Source organism: Neomonachus schauinslandi, chromosome 6 (genome assembly GCF_002201575.2).
Source record: "Neomonachus schauinslandi chromosome 6, ASM220157v2, whole genome shotgun sequence".
Taxonomy (NCBI): domain Eukaryota; kingdom Metazoa; phylum Chordata; class Mammalia; order Carnivora; family Phocidae; genus Neomonachus; species Neomonachus schauinslandi.
In genome coordinates, this window is record NC_058408.1 from 127,389,818 (window position 1) to 127,411,154 (window position 21,337).

The 21,337-nt window shown below is 36.5% G+C and overlaps 1 protein-coding gene across 1 annotated transcript in view; it reads left to right on the forward strand.

The window, feature by feature from the left end:
* Nucleotides 1-21,337, forward strand: part of BTRC (beta-transducin repeat containing E3 ubiquitin protein ligase) — a 167,112-nt gene that overhangs the window by 80,037 nt on the left and 65,738 nt on the right. The window contains 1 exon segment of the mRNA XM_021699723.1: nucleotides 10,745-10,822. Within this exon segment, the coding sequence (XP_021555398.1) occupies nucleotides 10,745-10,822 (78 nt within the window).

Consider the following 21,337-nt stretch of genomic DNA (forward strand, 5'->3'; position numbering starts at 1 on the left):
ACATGTTCCAGTATAACAGGCACCAATGCTGTTTGACTTGAAAAACATTTGATCTCTTACATTAACAGCTCATGTCACTGTAATAGAGACTACAGCTGGGCTGTTGTTCAGTTTTCTGTTATTTTAGCTTTGAAATAACTGTTAGTGCTGCTCCAAAACCTCCGTGTTTAAAATTGTATATTGGCTGTCCCCCCAGGACTCGTAAGTAAACAAGGTGATATGTGTGGCCAGAGGGAGCATATTTTGTTAGCTTTGTTTTAAATAAGAACCTTCCCTTTCTAAAGGTGGTTTTTGTCTGATCCCTGATGGTGTGCTGCATAACTTTGCTTGTGTAAATTTGTAGATGTCGCAATATTTTAAAGCAGATTTTGTTACTGTTGTGTGAGCTCAATAACTATTAATTACGGACTTTTTTCCCCTCAAATAATGAAGCATTTAGTTTTCTCAGGAATATCCTGAGAAATTAAGATATCCTGAACAATTTCCCTGAGTAGACCAGTTTGTATAGCAGCTGCTGAAAATGGGCAAGCAAGAATTTGGTATGTTTGTTAGACTTAAATATTACTTAGCTTTATTTTGAAATACTCAGTTATTGGTAATTTCTGTGCCAGGAATACTTTGACAGTTGGGATCAAGGTAGCAGTATTTAAAGAACAGAAAACAAAATTTGTAAAATCGGGTTGCTGTTTTCTTCCTTTTTTAGAGTATCTCTTATTTTAATAGTGATAGAATATCAGCTTATTATAGTAGTGGTGGAATGACAGCAGTTTTACTCCTTCCTTTCTTCCTTTCTCTATTTTTAAGAACCTAGTTTGTTTTCCTCTTCTAATTCTTTTCTGATATAACACTACCAAGCCACCCAGCACTTCCTTTGAATTTAACCTAAAATGTATACATCAGCTAGCACAAGTATAATTGGTTGAAAGGCAGCCATCTATCTAGGGAGTTCTTCTAAATACCGAATGTGTCATGTGCTTTGACATGACATATTTGTAATATCTCTGAATACAGAAAGCACTTTCTGTGTTAGCTGTAGGTGTTAAAGCAGTAGTGTGTTTTAAGAATGTGTGCAGTGCAAATTCTGGCTTGTGAGGTAATGACAAGTGTTTGCCTGCATAGACAATATATTTTTCCCCCTGAGGTCCCCACACACCTAGTTTCCCTCAAGCTCATCATCTCTGTCAGGTTAATCAATAGGCACCGTATGGCAGAGGGTCAGTAATCAGTGTCATCGTGCCTTTAAATCGTGTTGAAAATTTGCTTAAAGCCTGGGCCAATTAACATCGAGATGATGAATGGATGGGAAGATGGGAAGAGCCTGACGCTCAGGGGCTTTGTGAGGAGGAGATGCTCAGCTGTTGAGCAGCAGACACCAGCGAATAAAATCAGCCATTCATGTGAGCTCAGTCCACCCACTCTTAATGATAATGTCAATCTAGCAAAATATATACACATTGGAGTTGTCACGAGTTCATAAATCAAAGGAGTTTGTCAAAGGCATTCAGATTAACGAGGCAGCAGCAATAACAAGTCAAATTTGCATAGAGAATTGCTCGAATCTCAGTAAATTATGATCCTGTTTTTCATTTGATTATTTGTTAATGTCTCAAGAGGGAGAATGATTATATTAGCATGCAAAATCTACTCCAGAAGTAGAAATCTGAAGTATAGAAGACCAGCACACTATGACAATTAATCAGTTTCTGCATACTAGCATAAATGCACAAGGCCCAGAAATGAACTTCTTTTTTATTATTATTTCTCCTTGCTACTGATCCAAATGGTTCAGCTTGACAGAGACTTTATATTGCTTTAACAGTGTTCTGAATTGTGCCTGCAGGCAAGACATAGTTATGCAGCTATAACCAACCTATCCATCTGCCAACCAGATTGGAATTCTCCTATCCAAGGCTTCCATTAACCCCCACTGACAGCTCCAAACAGGATTAAGAATTTGGAAGCATAAAAAATAGTTGCTCTTTGCAAATACACACAGTCCCTTTGCATTTTGAGAAAGGCTGCATCTGTAATGTTTTATAATTAGTGTCGGACAGTGTAGCAGGAGAAAAAAATCTAGCTGGTGTTCGTTTTTTGTTTTACTTCTGTCCTAGAACGTAAGGCAGTACTAATGGAAGTCCTGTGTGTTTGGTTGTCTGAGAGTGCTTTCCCTTATATCTGGTTTCTAGCACTGTGCTTGGATTGGTAGATTGCTAGAAAATACCACTTCTTGAAAGCTTTGACTGGTAGATCTTGTTGAAGTTTAGCAGGATAGGGAGGCTTTGATGTGGTTGTGGTTTAATCGAGTATGTCAAATGATAAATGTGCTAGAGAAGCAGTGTGCATGAAAACATGCCAGAGAATATTATCTTATGAGGACACTTCAGGTCCTCCCTAAAACTGGTCCTTGAATAGGATTCTTCAGTCAGCTTCTGAACTTAAATGACCTATGTTTGTTCCCACTGTATCCTAGAAGGATTAATTAGAATTTGTTTAGACACACAAAGAGTGTTTTATTTATGTCATCTTTCACTGAAGAGTTTAAATTATTTTTATCCATGTAGTTAAATTACCTTTAACCTTGTGAAAGAATAATTATTCCTATTTTTGAGAATTGCAAATCATATGTATTTGGAGGCTATAATTAGCTTCAAATGATATAATAAGTTAATGGAAAAAATATTAATTCAATTACTAATTTACCAGTCATGCCTACTGTATGATGTTTGCAACTATTAGAAATTGGTCTCTAGATTTTTTTTCTTCATGTGGTTGTCATTCTACATGATGATGATCAAATGACTCCATTTTTTAAATGTGTTCAAAGTCAAGAGTTATAATTCACCACAACTTACCCACTTCATTAATATAACTTTCCTGGTTACAGAATCCTTTGAATTTTCTCAGTGAGGAATGTAGTATCGGTGGAAAATGTTACTTCTAGTGTTGGAGCTGACTGTTTTGTTTATAACAGATGGCTATTCAGACAGGCTCAGGCTCTGTGGCACTATCCAACCTTGAGCAAGATGCTTATTCAAAGATTATGATAAGTCATTATGAGTGGCTTGACTTTTCATCACTGTGTAAATTAGTTTAGTTTTTCATTTGATTATATAATCAACTCTTGATTATCCATGTCATCAGGAGTTGTGTGTTCAAACAGATAACTGAAAACAGTAAATAAGCCACTTACTAGGTCATGGAGAATATTGCCCTAGCCATAAACCTGCTGTGTGCTATCATCAAAATCTGTCTACTTCTTGTTTTAGACACCAAAACAAACAAACAAAAAACCAAAAAACCCAGCTCTGAAGAATCAGGGATGCTTTGCTTATCTACAGAAGAACTTTTCTTTCTTAATCAAGGGTTGGCAAACTTTAACTGTAAAGGACCAGACAGTAAACATTTGAGGCTTTGTGGGCCATAGAATCTCTGTCATGATTACTCACCTTTGCCGTTGTAATATGCAGGTTGCCATAGATAAAAGGCAAATGAGTGGAGGTGGCTAAGTTTCATTAAAACATTATTTGCAAAAACTCTATTTGGAGCAGGAGCTTACGAACTCTTAAGTTGTCATACTGGCATGATAAGTGATAGGATAGTAGGACTGTAGTTGGGTTATCACTTTGAAGGTTTTCTGCTTTGAAAACCTTTTTTAAAGCTAGCTGGACAGTGTGAGTATAGGGCTTCAATTATTTATTGAGCACTTATCCATATATTATGTAATGTGTTGCAAAGTAGAGGGAGCCACAAAGACTTCACCCAAAAAGCTTTCAATGTTACTGGGTAGTTGAGAGTAACATGCAAACATTTATCCAATTAAGTGCTAAATTGTGTGGGCCAAGATAATGTTAAGGAATTTCCAGTAGAGAAAGATGGAATAGTTGTATGGTTTCTTAGAGAATATGACATTTGAAATTCATTTCAAGAATGGGTGGGACTTGAATAGATTAGATTTTTTTCTTGTGTTTTTATAATTTTTGAGGGAATGACACTAAAATTAAGGATCCTTCCAGCCTGAAAATGTTGAGATTATGTCACATGTTTATAAGACTATGAAGAGACTTGCTTAAACTAGGGCAGAAAATGTTTGCTGACGGAAATACCTTGATGTAATACAGCAGAAAATTCTGGAAGGTCTTGGAGTCCAGACCTAGAACTTCATATATGATTTCATAGAAAGAAAGGGTCACAAAAAGTTTTTGAGGGAGAAAGACCACCATGACATTAGTGGTATTTAAGAAAGATTAATCTGGCAATAGCATTCAATCGAACAAACACTTAAAAACTCTGTAATTATGTTCTCAAACTTTTGCTGAGCCACTGGAAAATGAAGATGAAAAAGAAACTGGCCCCACCCAGAAAGAATTTTATAGTGTGGGGTAGGAGTGGGAAGCTTGTTCATAGAGAGATACAATAAAGGGAGATATAAAGCATAAGTGCCAAAATAGAAATAAAGTGCTAATTCAGAGTAATCAGTTCCAACTTGGGGTTAGTGGGGGCGAGAGTAGGGAGAAGAACGGATATGCATAGGCTTCTCAGAGAAGGTATCATTTTAGTTGACTTTTGAATCAGGATTGTAATGATGAAGAGATCAGGAACGGAGTGTATTTTTTTTTTTTTTTAAGATTTATTTATTTAGGGCACCTGGGTGGCTCAGTTGGTTAAGCGACTGCCTTCGGCTCAGGTCATGATCCTGGAGTCCCGGGATCGAGTCCCGCATCGGGCTCCCTGCTCGGCGGGGAGTCTGCTTCTCCCTCTGACCCTCCCCCCTCTCATGTGCTTGCTCTCTCTCATTCTCTCTCTCTCAAATAAATAAATAAAATCTTAAAAAAAAAAGATATATTTATTTATTAGAGAGAACGAGCAAGCAGGGGGAGGGGCAGAGGGAGAGAGAGAATCTTAAGCAGACTCCCCTCTGAGCATGGAACCTGACGTGGGGCCCAGTCTCACGGGGGCCCAGTCTCAGGACCCTGAGATCACCACCTGAGCCGAAACCAAGAGTCCGGATGCTTAACTGACTGAGCCACTCAGGTGCCCCAGGAAAGGAGTCTATTACACATTGAGGGAATAGAATTAGCAAAAGCACAGGGATAAGAGAGTGCTTTTCATACGTTGGAGAATGATAAAATAATGTCATGTAAGTGGTTCCAGAGACTGATGGAAAGGTAAAACAGCCAGATTGTGGTTGCTATACTAAGAAGTTTGGACTTAATCCTGTAGGTGACAGAGAGCTATAAAAGGGTTTTGGGCAGGGTGTGGGGTAGGGTGAGGTAAATGTCTTTTTAGAACATGGTTCTGACAGTAGTGTATAGAATGGATCAGATACGGATTTAGGCAAGGGTATCAGAAGCCTATCTCAGTAGTAATAGCACTCGTAATAGGTGTTGGTGGTCAAGACTAGAGTAGACGTTATGGAAATGCAAACCCAGGGTTAGGTCTCTTAAAATAGATGACTGAAAGGAAAATTGGTTAGATACATTCCAAGAAAAAAAGGTGGGGGGGGGGGAGGAGGAATAAAAATCTGCTGAGGATTTAAGTTTGGGGTGGAAAGAAAAGTTGGGAGGGAAGGAGGTGGCCTAGGATGGGTAAGAATGGTAAAAGAGTGCTTTAAACTTGGATATGTTGATTTTGAGACAGTTTATTTAAATTTATCATCTAAGTAACTTTCTTTGAGGTGATTTCTTTGTCTTTTTTATTCACCCCCAGGTTACTTCTGGAAACATTTTATCCAAAATACATCCCTGAGATCTAATGCACAAGCTTCAGCATTATTTCACTTTATTGACTTTTTCCTATCCAAACGTCTGTTACTATGTCTATAGGTGTTACACCCAAATGCTTCCAGTTTGAAGTTGCAATTCAAAGTTGTCAGCCAGACTTTTAGTCTGCCTCTTTTAATTCTAAACTAGTAAATGCTGGGCGAAGAGAGAAATATTTGCATGAATGTGAAAGGTAACAAATTATGTAGTATCTTTTTCAGAAATATTTTAATATGAAGCTACTATTTATATCATATTGTTACTCCAGGACTACAAATACATTCTGCAGATGTACTTACTATAATGAAATGTTCAATCTGAGTGTTACAAATGAGTTGTTTGAAGCAGTCAGGTTTTTCTAATTGGCTCAGGGTTAAGTAGTAGAATATAACTTTTATTATTTATATTCAAGGGAATTTTCCCCCCAAAATTTATTTTTCATTTATCTGACTTCTATTTTTCCATTTTTTAAGATATTTTCTTCTAGGTTTCATCTATTTTACTTGTTAATTTTTATTTTTACATGATTTCAGATTTACAGAACTGTTGAAAGAATAGTGCAAAGAATCCCCTTATACTCGTCACACAGATTCTCTGTATAACATGTTACCACATTTGCTCTATTTATACGTACATATATATGCTCACATCCATTTACTTATTTTTTTCTGAACCATTTGCAAGTTACAGACATAATGTCCTTTTACCAACATAAGTGTTTCATTCTATGTTTCCTAAAAACAAGGACATTCTTTTAAATAACCATAGTACAAATTATCGAAATGAGGAAATTGAATGTATAAACAAATGGTGGTACATCTATATAGTGATACTACTTGGCAATAAAAAGGAAAGGACTACTGGGGCGCCTGGGTGGCTCAGTCAGTTAAGCATCCAACTCTTGATTTTGGCCCAAGTCATGATCTCAGGGTTGTGAGATTGAGCCCCACGTCGGGCTCTGGGCTCAGTGTGGAGTCTGTTTGTCCGTCTCCCTTCCCCTGCTTGCACACTGCTCTCTTTAAAATAAGTAAATAAAAGATTTTTTTTAAAAAAGGAAATGACTACTGATATATGCAACAACACAAATGAACCTCCAATGTATTAAGCTAGGTAGAAAAAGACTTAAAAAATTATATACTATATGATTCCATTTTGTGACATTTTGGAAATGAAAATTATTGAGAAAAAAATCTGTGATTATGAGGGAAAGGGGTTGACTGTAAAGGGGCAGTGTAAGAGAATTTGGGAAATGATGAACTGCTTTACATCTTGATTATGGTGGTAGTTACATAACTGTATGCTTTTTGCCAAAACTCATATAATTGTACACCAAAACAAGTGAATTTTTCTATATATAAGTTTTAAAAGTGGGGAAACAATTAGGAAATTAACATCGATACAGTGTTACTAGCTCATCTATAGAACTTACTCAGATTTTCCCAATTGTTCCAATAATGTCCTTTATACCATTATGTCATGACGCCCACCCAATAGTTACCTGTCAAAATCAAATGAAATTGAGGATCAGGAGGAAGAAAATTGTGGGTATGGGCTAGAGAGGCACTACTCATCTTGTTAGGTGCAGATCACTGTTTTTCAGTATATAATTCTGTATAGAGAAGTTTACCATCAATTTTGCTTTAACCCCCCAAAATAATCTCAGATCACAGGTTGCATTCAGTTGTCATGTCTCTTTAGTTTCCTTTCACCTGAAACAGATCCTTAGTCTTTCTTTGTATTTCATGACGCTGACATTATTTGTTAAGTACAGACTAGTAATTTTTTAGACTATCCTTCAATTTGGGTTAGTCTAATGTTTTCTTATGATCAAATTGAGATTATGTGTTTTGGGCAAGGTTACCTCAAAAGTAATAATGTGTTCTTCTCGTACATCATATCAAGAGGCACATAATGTTTTTTTTTTTTTTTAAGATTTTATTTGAGAGAGAGAGAGAGAGAAAAAAAAGTGATCACAAGCAGGGGGAAGGGTAGAGGGAGAAGCAGACTCCCCACTGAGCAGGGAGCCCGATGCGGGGCTCGATCCCAGGATCCCGGGATCATGACTTGAGCCAAAGGCAGTCCCTTAACCAACTGAGCCACCCAGGCGCCTAAGAGGCACATAATGTTGAGGTGGTGTCTACCATATGTCTCTACTGTGAGGTTATTGTTTTTCCTTTTGTAATTATTAAATATCTCATGGAGCCGTATTTTAAGATTATGTAACTATCCTGTTACTTGTTTAACTTTAACCCACTAATTTGTGGCATGAGTCTTGCTTTTATCAAGTGGTTACCCTTAAATAGAAGTTACTGGATATGATTTAGTTTGATGACCCAGACAGTTAATGAACATTGCTTATTGGGATGCATCATGATAAAGATAAGAGGGATAACTGTGCTGCTGAGCTCTCCTGGGTGATGTTGGAGAACACACAGGCTTTGAGAACCGCTGAGGTGACCACTTAGTTATACAAGGGTATTTCATCATTTCCCTCCACCCTCAAGACTGTGAACTATTCATCTCCTATTTGCTTTTTTGCTGGCTTTCTGGCTCTCCTCTTCACTGTTAGAAGGGTACCTTACTCCTTGCTCCTGATATCATGACTTGTTAATGTCCCTACCGCTATTTTAAGGTAACAACAGAAATTTAGTGATACCCACTCAACAGCTCCTCATCTAAATCAGATAAAATAGAGGGTCAGGAGGAAGAAAATTGTGGATATGGACTAGATGCTGCTCATTCTATTACATTCACATTACTATTTTTACTATGTAATTTAGTACATAGTTTACCATCAATTTTGTTTCACCCCAGTCACCTATAGAGTAAAAGTGTGATTTATAATAACTTCACTATTACAAACTTCTACCAAAATAGGCTTTCAAGTTTATTATGATGACATTTTAACAAAATATAATTAATGTTGAAATATAGGACTTTACATTGAATTAAACCAGTTTGGATTATAAATGATATTGTATTTAAAGGAGGGTGGAACTTCATGGTCTGGGGAATAGTTACTTGCAAGTTTTAAGTTTATAATTCAGTACTGACTTAAGTTTGTATTACATAAAACACTTAATTTTAGCATTTAAAAGTACATATAACATAAAATTTATCATCTTAACCATTTTTTAAGTGTATGGTTCAGTGGTATTAAATATACTCATAATATTTTGCAGCCATCACCCCTATCCGTTTCCATAACTTTCCATCTTGTAAAACTGAAACTCTATAGCCATTAAACAATAATTCCCCATTCCTCTACTTCTCCCAGCCCCTGGCAACCACCATTCTGCTTTCTGTATGATTTTGACTACTTTTAAGTATCTCATATAAGTGGATTGATATAGTAATTATCTTTTTGTGACTGGCTTATTTCACTTAGCATAATGTCCTCAAGGTTCATCCATGTTGTAGTATGTACCAGAATTTCCTTACTTTTTAAGGCTGAATACTGTTCCATTGATGTATTACACCACATTTTATTTATCCCTCCATCAGTCATTGGACACTTGGGTTGCTTCCATGTTTTAGCTATTGTGGTTAATGCTGCTCTGAACACAGATGTACAAATTATCTCTTGAGACTCTGCTTTCAGTTCTTTTGAGTATATATCCAGAAGTGGAATTGTTGGATCATATGATAATTCTGTTTTTAATTTTTGAGGAACCACCATACTGTTTTCCACAGCAGCTGTATCCTTTTATATTCCCACTAACAGTGCATAATAGTTCCAAGTTCTCAACATCCTTGCCAATATATATTTTAGTTTTTGTCTGTTTTTGATAGAGCCTTCTTAATGAATGTGATGTGGTGTCTCTGTGTAGTTCCGATTTACATTCCTGAAATGATTAGTGATGTTGAACATCTTTTCATGTGCTTGTTGGCCATTTGTGTATCTTCTTTAGAAAAATGTCTATCCAAGTCCTTTGTGCATTTTTGAATTGGTTTGCTTGGGGTTTTTTGTTTGTTTAGTTTTACAACCTCTCTATATTCTGGATTTAAAAAAAAAAAAGGTTATTTTAGAGAGAGTGTGCACGCGTGCGCACATGAATTGGAGGGGAGGGGCAAAGGGAGGGGGAGAAAGAGAATCCTAAAGCAGACTCCCTGCTGAGCGCAGAGACCGATGTGGAACTCCTCCCAGGACCCCAAAATCATGACCTAAGCTGAAATCAAGAGTCAGCTGCTTCACCAACTGAGCCACCCAGGCACCCCTATATATTCTGGATATTAATCCTCCATCAGATACATGATTTGCAAATATTTTCTCCCATCCCATGGGTTGCTATTTTATTACTCTGTTGATATTTAGAATTCTGAAGTCGCTTTCAAGTGGATTGTTGTTTTTTCCCCTCTTCTTAAGTATTTAAAAAATCCCATTGACATTTATGGTCTTCTAGCTGCCGTTTGAGGTGATAGTGGCAAGAATGGACTCTAATTTTAAACCATTAATGAAATGATGTTGTTTTGAACTAAGTACTATGTTATTTTTAATAAAAGAAAATCAAATCTGAGAAGAGGAAGAAGAGAAAGAACTATTTATTTTAGGATCCAGACTTTGAGAATTTCTAGTGACCAAACATTTACTATAGTTTAAAACTAATTATTTAAAAGAGAAGGTAATAATCATGGTTTAAGTTATTGCCAGCTAAGTATAAACTGGAGCTTTCTTGTGTCCAGTGTCAACCTGCGTTTTCAAAGAGCAATAAACTAGATTTCTGATGACTGTGATCTGCTGGGCAGTGCTTAAATATAGATGAAATACTTTCCACCTAGGTCCCTACTTACATTTATTTATATACATGGGCATATGTTTTCCTCTACATAAGTGTATGTCTGTATGTATATAAATCTTCAAATGAATAAATGCAGAAATATACATGGTATTCTAGCTTACAGAATTAGAAATGTAATTCAGTTTACTCCCACAGAATAAGATTGAAGATAATGAGAACTGAATTAAAGCTTACTTTCTTTCACAGAATTCCTCAGAGAGAGAAGACTGTAATAATGGCGAACCCCCTAGGAAGATAATACCAGAGAAGAATTCACTTAGACAGGTATGAAATTCAGTCTGTCTTAAAATAAAAAGCTACCAACAACAAAACAAAAGACAGGAAACCCTCAATTTGCCATTCGTTAAGCACTGGAGCTTAAATTAAAAGTACTCTGAAGTTGAGGTGGCTATAGCCATCAATTTCAATCCGGTAACATTGTTTTCCCAGTCATTTAAAAATATCCTAGGTGTACAAGTACAGGACAGGTTGATTGCTTACGTTTAGTGAAAACAACATCAAAGAAAAGTTTTCTTGTTCAGGAAAAATAACTTGAAATGCTTCTTAAGTGCAAATAGTAGAATAGTTGGCTTTAAATCTTATTTTCCTTGTGAGATTCTTAATACATTTTTTAAAAATTAACAATCAGAAGGGATCTGCCTCTAGTGAAGTTAGCTCCTTTTAGTCTGAGCAGTATTTGTTTGCCTTTTCTAAAAGTAAAGGCCATTATTGATGATAACTTTAAAAAAATTTTTTTCCTCACTGTATGCCACTCCCCAAAGGTAACACATTTTACTTTGAAAGTTAATTCCATGGTGCTCTCTTTTTTAAAATTAAAATGTCCAAAAACATTTGCTTAAAAATTTTGCTCTTCTCACTGCCTTCAGCAACCTCTAACATCTTCTGTCTCCCACTAGCAACAAAAACAAGTTCTTACAGTGTTGCCAGAGAATAGGTATACCACCTCTTCACTTTTGGATAAGATGAGCACCAGCAGTAGCCAAAATAATTTCAATTTACTTACACTTACAGCCTTCTTAGGAAAAAAAAAAAGAGGTCTAATATTTGTTTAGTGCCCACCACAAACCTGCTATTTGTTTCATTCCATCCTCACAATCACCCTACAAAGTTGGAAGATAGGGCCTCCGATTATAGATGAAGAAAATGGAGACTGAGGGAGGTTGGATGACTTGCTTATTAGCTCGTCAGTGATTTAAAACCCAGATCTCAATGTTGCTCAAGTATTTCTACTTCTGCCTTCTGATTCCAGTTCATATAACAGTGTTACTGTAGGGAAAAAGTACTTGACGCTGTGATATACTCATTTTTTATTTACTGTATGGTAAAAATTTGGGGATGGGCACTTCTCCTTTTTGATAAAAATAATTGTTTAGTAAATAGAACTGAATCCATTCAGGAAGCTTTTATAAAAAACCTGAATGATTAATAATTGATACTGTGTAGTTACAACTTTAACTATTTGGAGACAAACACCTGATATATAAATCTAAATAAATAGAACAGTATTGAGTAAGATAAATTTAGATGTGGAAAGACTCTGCCCACTATACAGAAACAACTGTCAGAAAACAATGACACGACAAAAAGTTTTGGCAACTTTATTTAAGCTAACAAACGAATTTTCACTCTGCAAAGTTATAAATTAATTTTAATAGGCTGATCCAGATGGTCCATTTGGAAAATGGATAGGCTGATCTGTTGAAAATTAAACTAAATTTATCTCTCTCATACTTCAAACTGAAGCAAGAGAGAGAATCGTGCCTATTAAGTCCAGCACATACAGATGGACCAGCAGGTCACACATGGGACTAATCTGATTCATTTTAAAAATAAATGCAAACATTATTGAATCATTTTCTACTTGTAAGATCAGTTGTGTGCAGTATTTGAAAGAGATATGCTGTGGCTTTTTCATTGCTTTTTAGCAGATTCACTTCACCCTCTCCACTTTAATATAACAACCATTTTGTTTTTGTTTTTGTCTTTCCTCCTAGTGCTCCAAAATGATTTTTCTAATATCTGTCATTCAGTGTTGAGATCCAAGCTCTGGAGATTAATTAGGTCATGAGGCTTTTTCCCCTCCTCTCTTTTGTAAAGGGCTTTATCTCTATTCTCTTTATGAAGAGCATGAACTCAGTGTTCTTGGAAAGAGAAATGGCCTTTAGAAACAGGGAAGTAGGAGATCCTCCTGGGGCCCTCTGAATCTTTTAGCTTCTGGGTGTTTTAACAGCCCCATGAATGCAGATTTGTAAATTTATTGCAGTGCCATCTGGTTTTTTGCTCGAACCAGATTACTGTTGGCTTGTGTCTGTCTATTGTGGTGGTCACTCCCTAGGAGCTTGCCCTCTCAATCTTAGGGAAGAGTGATGAATAGCAGGGGTCAATAGAAGCGGGTCACAGGGCAGCTGTCCAAGATTGCCCTGAACTTGATTACCCCACTGCTGATTTTTTTAATGTAGGCCATAATATATAAGCTGTTTAAACTCCCTCTTTTCTCTGTTGCATGACAATAATGAAGTGCCATTTGCTCCCCACCCACCCCCCTACTTTAGTCAAGTTGTACAGATAAAAAGATGTCAGGGCTGCCTAGTGTTTTACCTAGTGTTGATGTAAGTAGGATTTGCATCATGTAGGCCAATCCCTTGAGATTCTTTTGCAGATATTTCTAATGGGATTTCAGGAACTCTTTCACTGTTGATTTTAAAATACTCAGTTAACAAGTTTAGTATTGTTTTAAACTGATTTTATAGTTTACGTATACTGTTCTTAAGTTCACAGGTGATGATAGACTAGAACCACTATGTGGTAACTTTGAGTTATTTAATCATTGGAGGAGCTGAAAGAAGGGTCATCACTACAATTCTTACAGACATTTAAAGGATAATGAGAGGATATTATGAACAACTTTAAACCACAGTTTTGGCAACTTAGATGAAATGGACAAATTCCTTGAAAAATACAGCTTACTGAAACCAATGCGAGGTGAAATAAATTTGAATAGCCTGATGTCTATTAAAGAAATCACATTATCAAAAGGCCCCCAAATGGTTTCGCTGGTCAATTCTATCAAATATTTAAGGAATAAATAACTTACTCTTGTACAAACTCAGAAAATAGAGAAGGAAAGAACATTTCCTGACTATATTATGAGGCCACCATAACCATAATTCCAAAACCTGACAAAGATGTTAGCAGAAAACGAAAATATTGAAGGAGAAAGTCAGGAGACACTACGCCCTGTGTCACCAAGCCATCTTGTATACCTGTTTTTCCATTTCATTTCCAATATCAGAAGGCAGGAGAGTTGGTGGGGAAAGAGAAGCAATGTATCCTTTTAAGTCTCTGAATTTGGGAATAATCTTCTTACCTCTGCGCATTAAGTAAAGTGTGAACTTTTGTTTAAAGAATGTACACAGCGGCTACAATTTTTTCTACTTTTTGTTCCTAAAATGTGAAGCCAAGGAAACCATAGCAACTGTTTTCAGAGCTTTTATTCATATCTGCAAACAAGGGCAAAGGCCTGGGAGGATACAGGAAAGTACTCATTACTTTTTGAAAATGTAGCCTTACAACATGCAACTCCTTCTTTCCTTCACATTGGTGCTAATAGGATCTGTCAGCCCTGCCTTTCTCTGTAATTGAGTAAATTGTGACCTCTGTCTAATCCTTCCCCCATCCCCCATTCCCTTTGTCTATGTGTCCACTTACCATCCTGAGAACGTGGGCAGTGATAAATAAAGCATTGAGTAGAGCTCTCTCAACTCTTTGAAAGCAGCATGATGCCAGCCCTCTAGTTATATTTCTTTAAGTGTTTACGTTTTTCTGTATTCTTTCTCTTGTGTAGCTGGAACCCTGGGGATGCAAAGCCATGAGAGAGGCCAAGAAGCTAACAAAGTAGCTGTCTCCCTTGTTAGCTTGTTCCTTTATTCTTTAAAAACAAGATAAAAACCATCTGGCTCAGGGCATTACATTTTCCTCCCCCGTGCACCTCTATAGATGAAGACTTCACCTGCAGTGAGGGTTTACATTGATTAGGGAGGGAGCCGTAATTCAAGCTTCCATCCTCTTCAAGGATACTTTGCAGTCTTTAAAGGTGCTGACCCACTGAGTTAAACTGTCAAGGGAGGATAAAAAAGTATCTTCATCCCAGGAGGTAACAGCTGCCAGGTTTTCAACACCTTGCACGCTGCTGGAAAAATGTCACAATTGTCAGCTGAAAGAAAAATGACTCTGTTGTCATCTTCTGTTAATGACTGGGCCTTATAAAGGGAACTACATAAGCCTTTTTGAAGGAAAAAGTAGATGTTTTCCTTTCCTACCACCATGCCCCTAAATTCCTATGTTGTTCTAAATATTACCTTAGAGTAGATCCATGAAAAACAGCAGTGAAGAACTTAAACAGCCCCATATAAGCATGGAGGTCTGATTGGCATAGCTCCTTTATACAGTTGGATGAATAGGAGGAAAAAGCACATCACTGACACAGAAAATGACATTATAGTGTGTATTAACAAAACAACAACAACAACAAAAAGTCATTCATAAGCCAGTGAACTGAGAGAAAACATACTGTATTTCTGCTCTTTGGAGGACAATTTGTTTTCAGGCAGCATCCGGATGGGTAAATACCACGACATTTCTTTTTTCAAGAGAGCCACTTCTTTTCTTCCTTTAGAAAAAAAAAAAGAAGAAACTCACTGAATTTATTTCCTTTAATAGCTCTATAATGTTTGTATATGATGGCATTCCCTTCTTTCTGATTTGATTGATGAGGGGAAAAGGTTTAATGAAGTCCCTGATATTAGCTAGGCAAGTTTTTTTTTTTTTTTTCTATTTGTTTTAGGTTAGTCATTTTAATTGTATTGAGTAATTAGAAGGTACACACAGCCAGGGGAGCTTTGTTCTGATAATTGCTCAAGAAAACCCATTCCCTATCTGCCGTTGCTTTGTGTTAAGACATTTCTCCCTCTAGTGGCAATAGTAAGCATTTTGATTTGGCAGTAGGCGAGGTGTAATTGCAATATGACAAACTATGCTTAAGGGACTATCTTGTAAATACTTTAGTTTGGGGTTTGGCATTATTTCATTATATATGTGTGTTTTTTTTCCCTATGAAACTTTCTACCTCTCCTCCCCCCCACCCCCCGAAGTGTTTTGGGCTTTGGATGGAAAAAAATTGCCTGAGATGTTTATTAAAAAAAAAAAAAAAAAAAATCACAGTGCATCCTGGGTAATGTTTTGCAGCTTGACTTAATTTTAGTCATCTGTTTTAATTACCTATTTATAAAAATGCTTTTGCATTTGTAGACATTATTTAATACTTTGGAAGAAGCACCTCATTTGAAATAAATAAATAAATTGTACTTATTTTAAATAGTCCATGTAAAAGACCTTAAAGGTAATTAATGTAGGTCTCTTAAGTAAGACAAAAGTGATCTTTCCAAGTCTGATGAAGTGATTTGTTTACTTAACTTCCCACTTCGGCTGAATCCTTCAGAGTCTAATAACTTTTTTTTTAAAAAACATGGTTTGGCAATTTGTGTCTAGCTACAAAAACCTTTCTTCAAAAAGAAGCAATTTAATAACCAGCTTTCTTAAAATTACTTTGAGGAAGGAAGACTGTATAGGGGGTTGGTGTTTTGTTTTATTTTTATTTCAGTGTAATCATTCTTTGATAAATTGTGTAATCACTGACTTAGTAGAAAAAATATTATTGAACTCCTGGGTTGCAATGACCATAAAGTAGTGTATTTTCATATAGAGACTTGAGATATTGTGAATAAATTATAAATTTATTTTATAATTTACCAGCTTATATGCTGGTCGAAGTCCATATGGACCCAGTTCATTTTGTGTTCAGTGCTTAATGTGGATCTACCATTTTAAGAAAAACAAAAAGATGGGTGGGGGGGGATGCCTATTGTGCCCTTTTGTATGAGTCTTTTAAAAATCTGCCCTAAGAGTAACTTGGAATGAGATCAGATACAGCATTGCATCCATTGAACGAGATTGGGTAGGATCAGTGTGGCATTTTTAAAGCCCAGTTCCAGCTTCCCTAGATGTCGCCTGGTAGTTTGCTTTTTCTATCCCGTATTCTTTTTTTTTAAAGATTTTATTTATTTATTTTTTAGAGAGCGAGCGAGAGAGAAACAGCATGAGAGGGGAGAGGGTCAGAGGGAGAAGCAGGCTCCCCGCTGAGCTGGGAGCCCGATGTGGGACTCGATTCCAGGACCCTGGGATCATGACCTGAGCCGAAGGCAGACGCTTAACCATCTGAGCCACCCAGGCGCCCTTCTATCCCATATTCTTGCTGGGGACTTGATTTGATGTTACCATATATCTGAAGGTCCCTGTCTTCCCCCCCCCCCTTCCTGCCCCCCAATCACTAGCCATTTTCATTATACTCTATCTTGTTTTGCTATAGGGCTGCTGAACAGATTTCTTAAGCAGCTTTTTGCAAGGTTAAAAGAATGCAGCTTGGTAACAAGTTTGTGTCATTTTAAATATATACCTTCTAGTAAATAAGGAGAAGTCTGGCAATCAATCCCTTTTAGTGTGTTATATGTTTCACCTGACAACTAAACCTTCTATTGATTAGCCATTACTTTGTTAGATAATCCTATGTCATTGAATCCATTGTAAAAAATTAAACTCTTTAAAATGTTTTACCCTAGCAGCACTGTGAAAATTGAAAACTTGTTCAGAATTACAGCCTGCTTTCACAAAGAAGGTAGTTTTCAGCAAGGCATCTTACTTACTGGTTTATGTTTATGTGCTTTATATGCAATATAAAAACGTATTGAAGTACTCCAACACAAAACTCTTTGCTTCTGGTTCAGCAATGTAAGCTACCTTTTCAAATGTTGCATGGGGACAGAGCCTATCTTGCCAGTGGCAATTATACTCACTAGTTTAATTTTAGCCTGGAAGGAGTCTTACAATAGTAAAATATTGGATGTAAAATACTGAATTTTTTAACCTTTTTATTCCAGAGTGATCTTAGGACTGTGACAAATTTTAATTTACTAATCTATGTGACTTCCTTGGGGGGTAAGCAAGATCATATACCCATTTTACAGATGGGATGGCTAGAAAATAAAAGCTTATGTATATCCTTACCCTAGAAACACTTATAGGTCTAGAAATGGTTTCCAAATCTGTCTAATATTCCCCTGAGTGTCTTGTAATCACTTCTGAGGGAAAAGGAATTTTGGAGGGAAACAAATTAGTTTTCTAACCTGCCATGACTATTTTTCCCCCAGAAAATAGCATAATATTTTTATTAATTAATTAGACAAACCTTTAGTTCTTTTTCCCCAAAAATATTAACTGCATACCTTTATATTTTTATTGAAGTAAATTTTTCATATGATGAACTGCATAGATATTAATTGTATAAGTCAATGAATTTGTAAGTCTGTCTGCCTGTGTAACCACATCCTCATCAAGCTGTAGAACATTTTCATTACCCAAGAAAGTTTCCTTGGTCTCCTTCCCAGCCAGTTTTCCCATTGCCAGCGAATCAAACATTGATCAACTTACTGTCATAGCTTAGTTTCACCTTTTCTAGAATTTCATGTAATAGAATAATAGATTTTGGGGTCTGGCTTTGGGTGTAATGTTTATGCGATCCATCTATACTGCTGTGTGTATCAGTAGTGTATTCTCTTTTATTGTATATTCTGTTGAATAAATATACTGTAGTTTGTTTTCCATTCTTTTGATGGACACCTAAACTACTTGCATTTTTATAAATGTAGTTGCTATGGATGTTCTTATATAAAGCTTTTTTGGTGAACACGTGTTGAATACTTTTTGATGTGCTTATGAGCTATTCAGGTATTGTCCTTTGTGAAGTATCTGTTTAAGTTTTTTGCCATTTAAAAAAATTGCATTGTCTGTCTTATTATTGAGTTCTAGAACTCAACTGTATTGAGTTCTAGATACAGGCTCTTTGTGAGATATGTGTTCTGAATATTTTCTCACAAGCTGTGGCTTGCCTATTTATTCACGGTGTGTTTTGATGAGAAGTTCTAATTTTTGAATGAAGCCCAGTCTATCAGTCCTTACCTCATGATTGTACAGATACTCTAGGTTTTCTTCTAGAGAGTTTGTAAGTTTTAGCTTTTACCCTTAAGTCTGTGATCCATCTCAAATTAATTCTTATGTGTGGTGTTCATTATTTTCCCCATACTTTTTTATTCAGTTGCTTTGATACCATTGTTGAAAAGACTTTCCTTTTCCCCATTGAATTACATGAGTGCTTTTGTCAAAAATCAGTTGGCTGTACAAGTGTAGTCTGTTCCTGAACCTCCTAGAGAAGAGGCTGCTGCTGGATGCAGAGCAAAGGGTAACAGCATCTGAGGCATTGACCAACCCCTTCTTTAAACCCCACATGGAAGACAAGCTCAAGTCTTCTTTCTTTTTAGAAGTGTGTATCAGTAGTGTATTCTCTTCTGTTATGTGTAAATAATGCACCAAATACTACACTGTCTTGATCATTGTAGCTTTAGTAAGTCTTGAAATCAAGTAATGTGAGTCTTTAATATTCTTAATTTTAATATTGTTTTGGCTATCATAGATACTTTGCATTTCTATATAAATTTTAGAATCATTAGCAATTTCTTTTAAGAAGTCTGGGGGTTTTATATGTATTTTATATATATATATTTGTATATATTTGGGATACACACACATATTCACATGCATGTGTGTATTCATTTGAGTAGAATTAACCTCACAATAATATTAAGTCTTCCAGTTTATAAACATGGTATATATCTCCATTTAATTTTGTCTTTTTAAATTTTTCTAAGCAATATTTCTTAGTTTTCAGTGTACATTTCTTTTTTTTTTTTTAAAGATTTTATTTATTTATTTGAGATAGAATGAGAGAGAGAGAGAGCTCATGAGAGGGGGGAGGGCCAGAGGGAGAAGCAGGCTCCCCGCTGAGCAGGGAGCCCGATGCGGGACTCGATCCCGGGACTTCCAGGATCATGACCTGAGCCGAAGGCAGTCGCTTAACCGACTGAGCCACCCAGGCGCCCCCAGTGTACATTTCTTACACAGATTTATTCCTATTTAATATTTTTCAATGCTGTTGTAAATGTTTTCATTTGATTTTTGACTCTTGACCTTGTTTCCTGTCATTTATGAATAAAGACAATTTTATTTCTTATTTTCCAAGTTATTTGCCTTTTGTTTCCTTTTTTTGCTTTATTTCAATGGCAATGGCCTCCAATATAATGTTGAATAGATGTGGTAAGAGAACCTCTTTGCCTTGTTCCCAGTCTCAGAGGGACTGTCTTTCACCACTAAGTATGATGTTAGTTGAAATTCTTTTAGATGTCATTAATGGGATTAAGAAAGTTCCCTTTTATTTCTAGCTTGCGGAGATTTTGTTTTATTGTTGTTATTGTCATTGTGTTCATGGGAGATACTGGTTTGTAGTTTTCTTCCTTCTTTCCTTCCTCACTCTCCTCTTCCTGCCCCTCCCTTCACCTTCCCTCCCCCCCTCCCCTTTCCTCCCTCCCTTCCTTCCTTCCTCCCTTCCTTCCTTCCTTCCTTCCTTCCTTCCTTCCTTCCTTCCTTCCTTCCTTCCTTCCTTCCTTCCTTCCTGTAGGCTCCACACACAGCATGGAGCCCAGTGTGGGGTTTGAACTCACATCCCTGAGATCAAGACCTGATCTGAGATCAGGAGTTGAACACTTAGCCAGCTGAGCCACCCAGGCACCCCTGTAGTTTTCTTTCTAATGTCTTTGTCAGGTTTTGGTGTCAGAGTTATGCTGCCTTCATAAAATGAGATGAGAAGTTTTCCCATCGCCTCTATTTTCTGAAAGTGTTTGTGTATGGTCCTGGTGTTATTTCTTCCCTAATATTTAATGGAATTCACCAGTGAAACCATCTGGGCTAGAGGTTTTCTTTTTGGGGAAGATTTTGTTTTTTAATTTATGTGGAATAATTTTCACTTACAATTTGTTTCTTTAATAGATACAGAGCTATTCAGGTTTTCTCTTATTGTGTCAGCTTCGGTAATTTGGGTCTTTCAAGAAATGTACCCTATTTTATTTTATTTTGTTATTATTTTTTAAAGATTTTATTTATTTATTTGACAGAGAAAGAGAGAGACAGCGAGAGAGGGAACACAAGCAGGGGGAGTGGGAGAGGGAGAAGCAGGCTCTCCGTTGAGCAGGGAGCCTGATGTAGGGCTCGATCCCAGGACCCTGGGATCATGACCTGAGCCGAAGGCAGCTGCTTAACAACTGAGCCACCCAGGAAATGTGCCCTCTTTTACTCAACAGGTTGTAATCTGTTCATATTTTTTATTTTAATACTCAGATTATTCTATATTGGGCTAACGAGAGCCCCTTTAGGTTGGCATCTGTACCCCTTTGACATATCTCTGTCATTCCCTGTGTGTCTCCAGGTTCATCTTATATTTTCCCTATCCAATCCTGGAATCAGCCATTTCTCCAGAGAGCTATGGTTCCTTTCAGTGTAAAATGGTATTTAGAAGCCAAGATTTAAACATTAACTTATATTTTACATCTATATGGATATATTTTGAAAACCATGAATTTATATTGGTACCTCTAATTCTAATTCAGTACCACAGAGTTTGTTCTAGATCGCTCCCTTTTCGTATTTATAATTCTCTTTTCTTATAGTAAGAAACCTGGTTTGAGATTTTTTTTTTCTTTTAGCACTTTAAACATGTTGTTTCTTGTGTTCTAGCCTTCGTTGTTTATGGTGAAACTTTACGTCTGCTTTTATTTATAT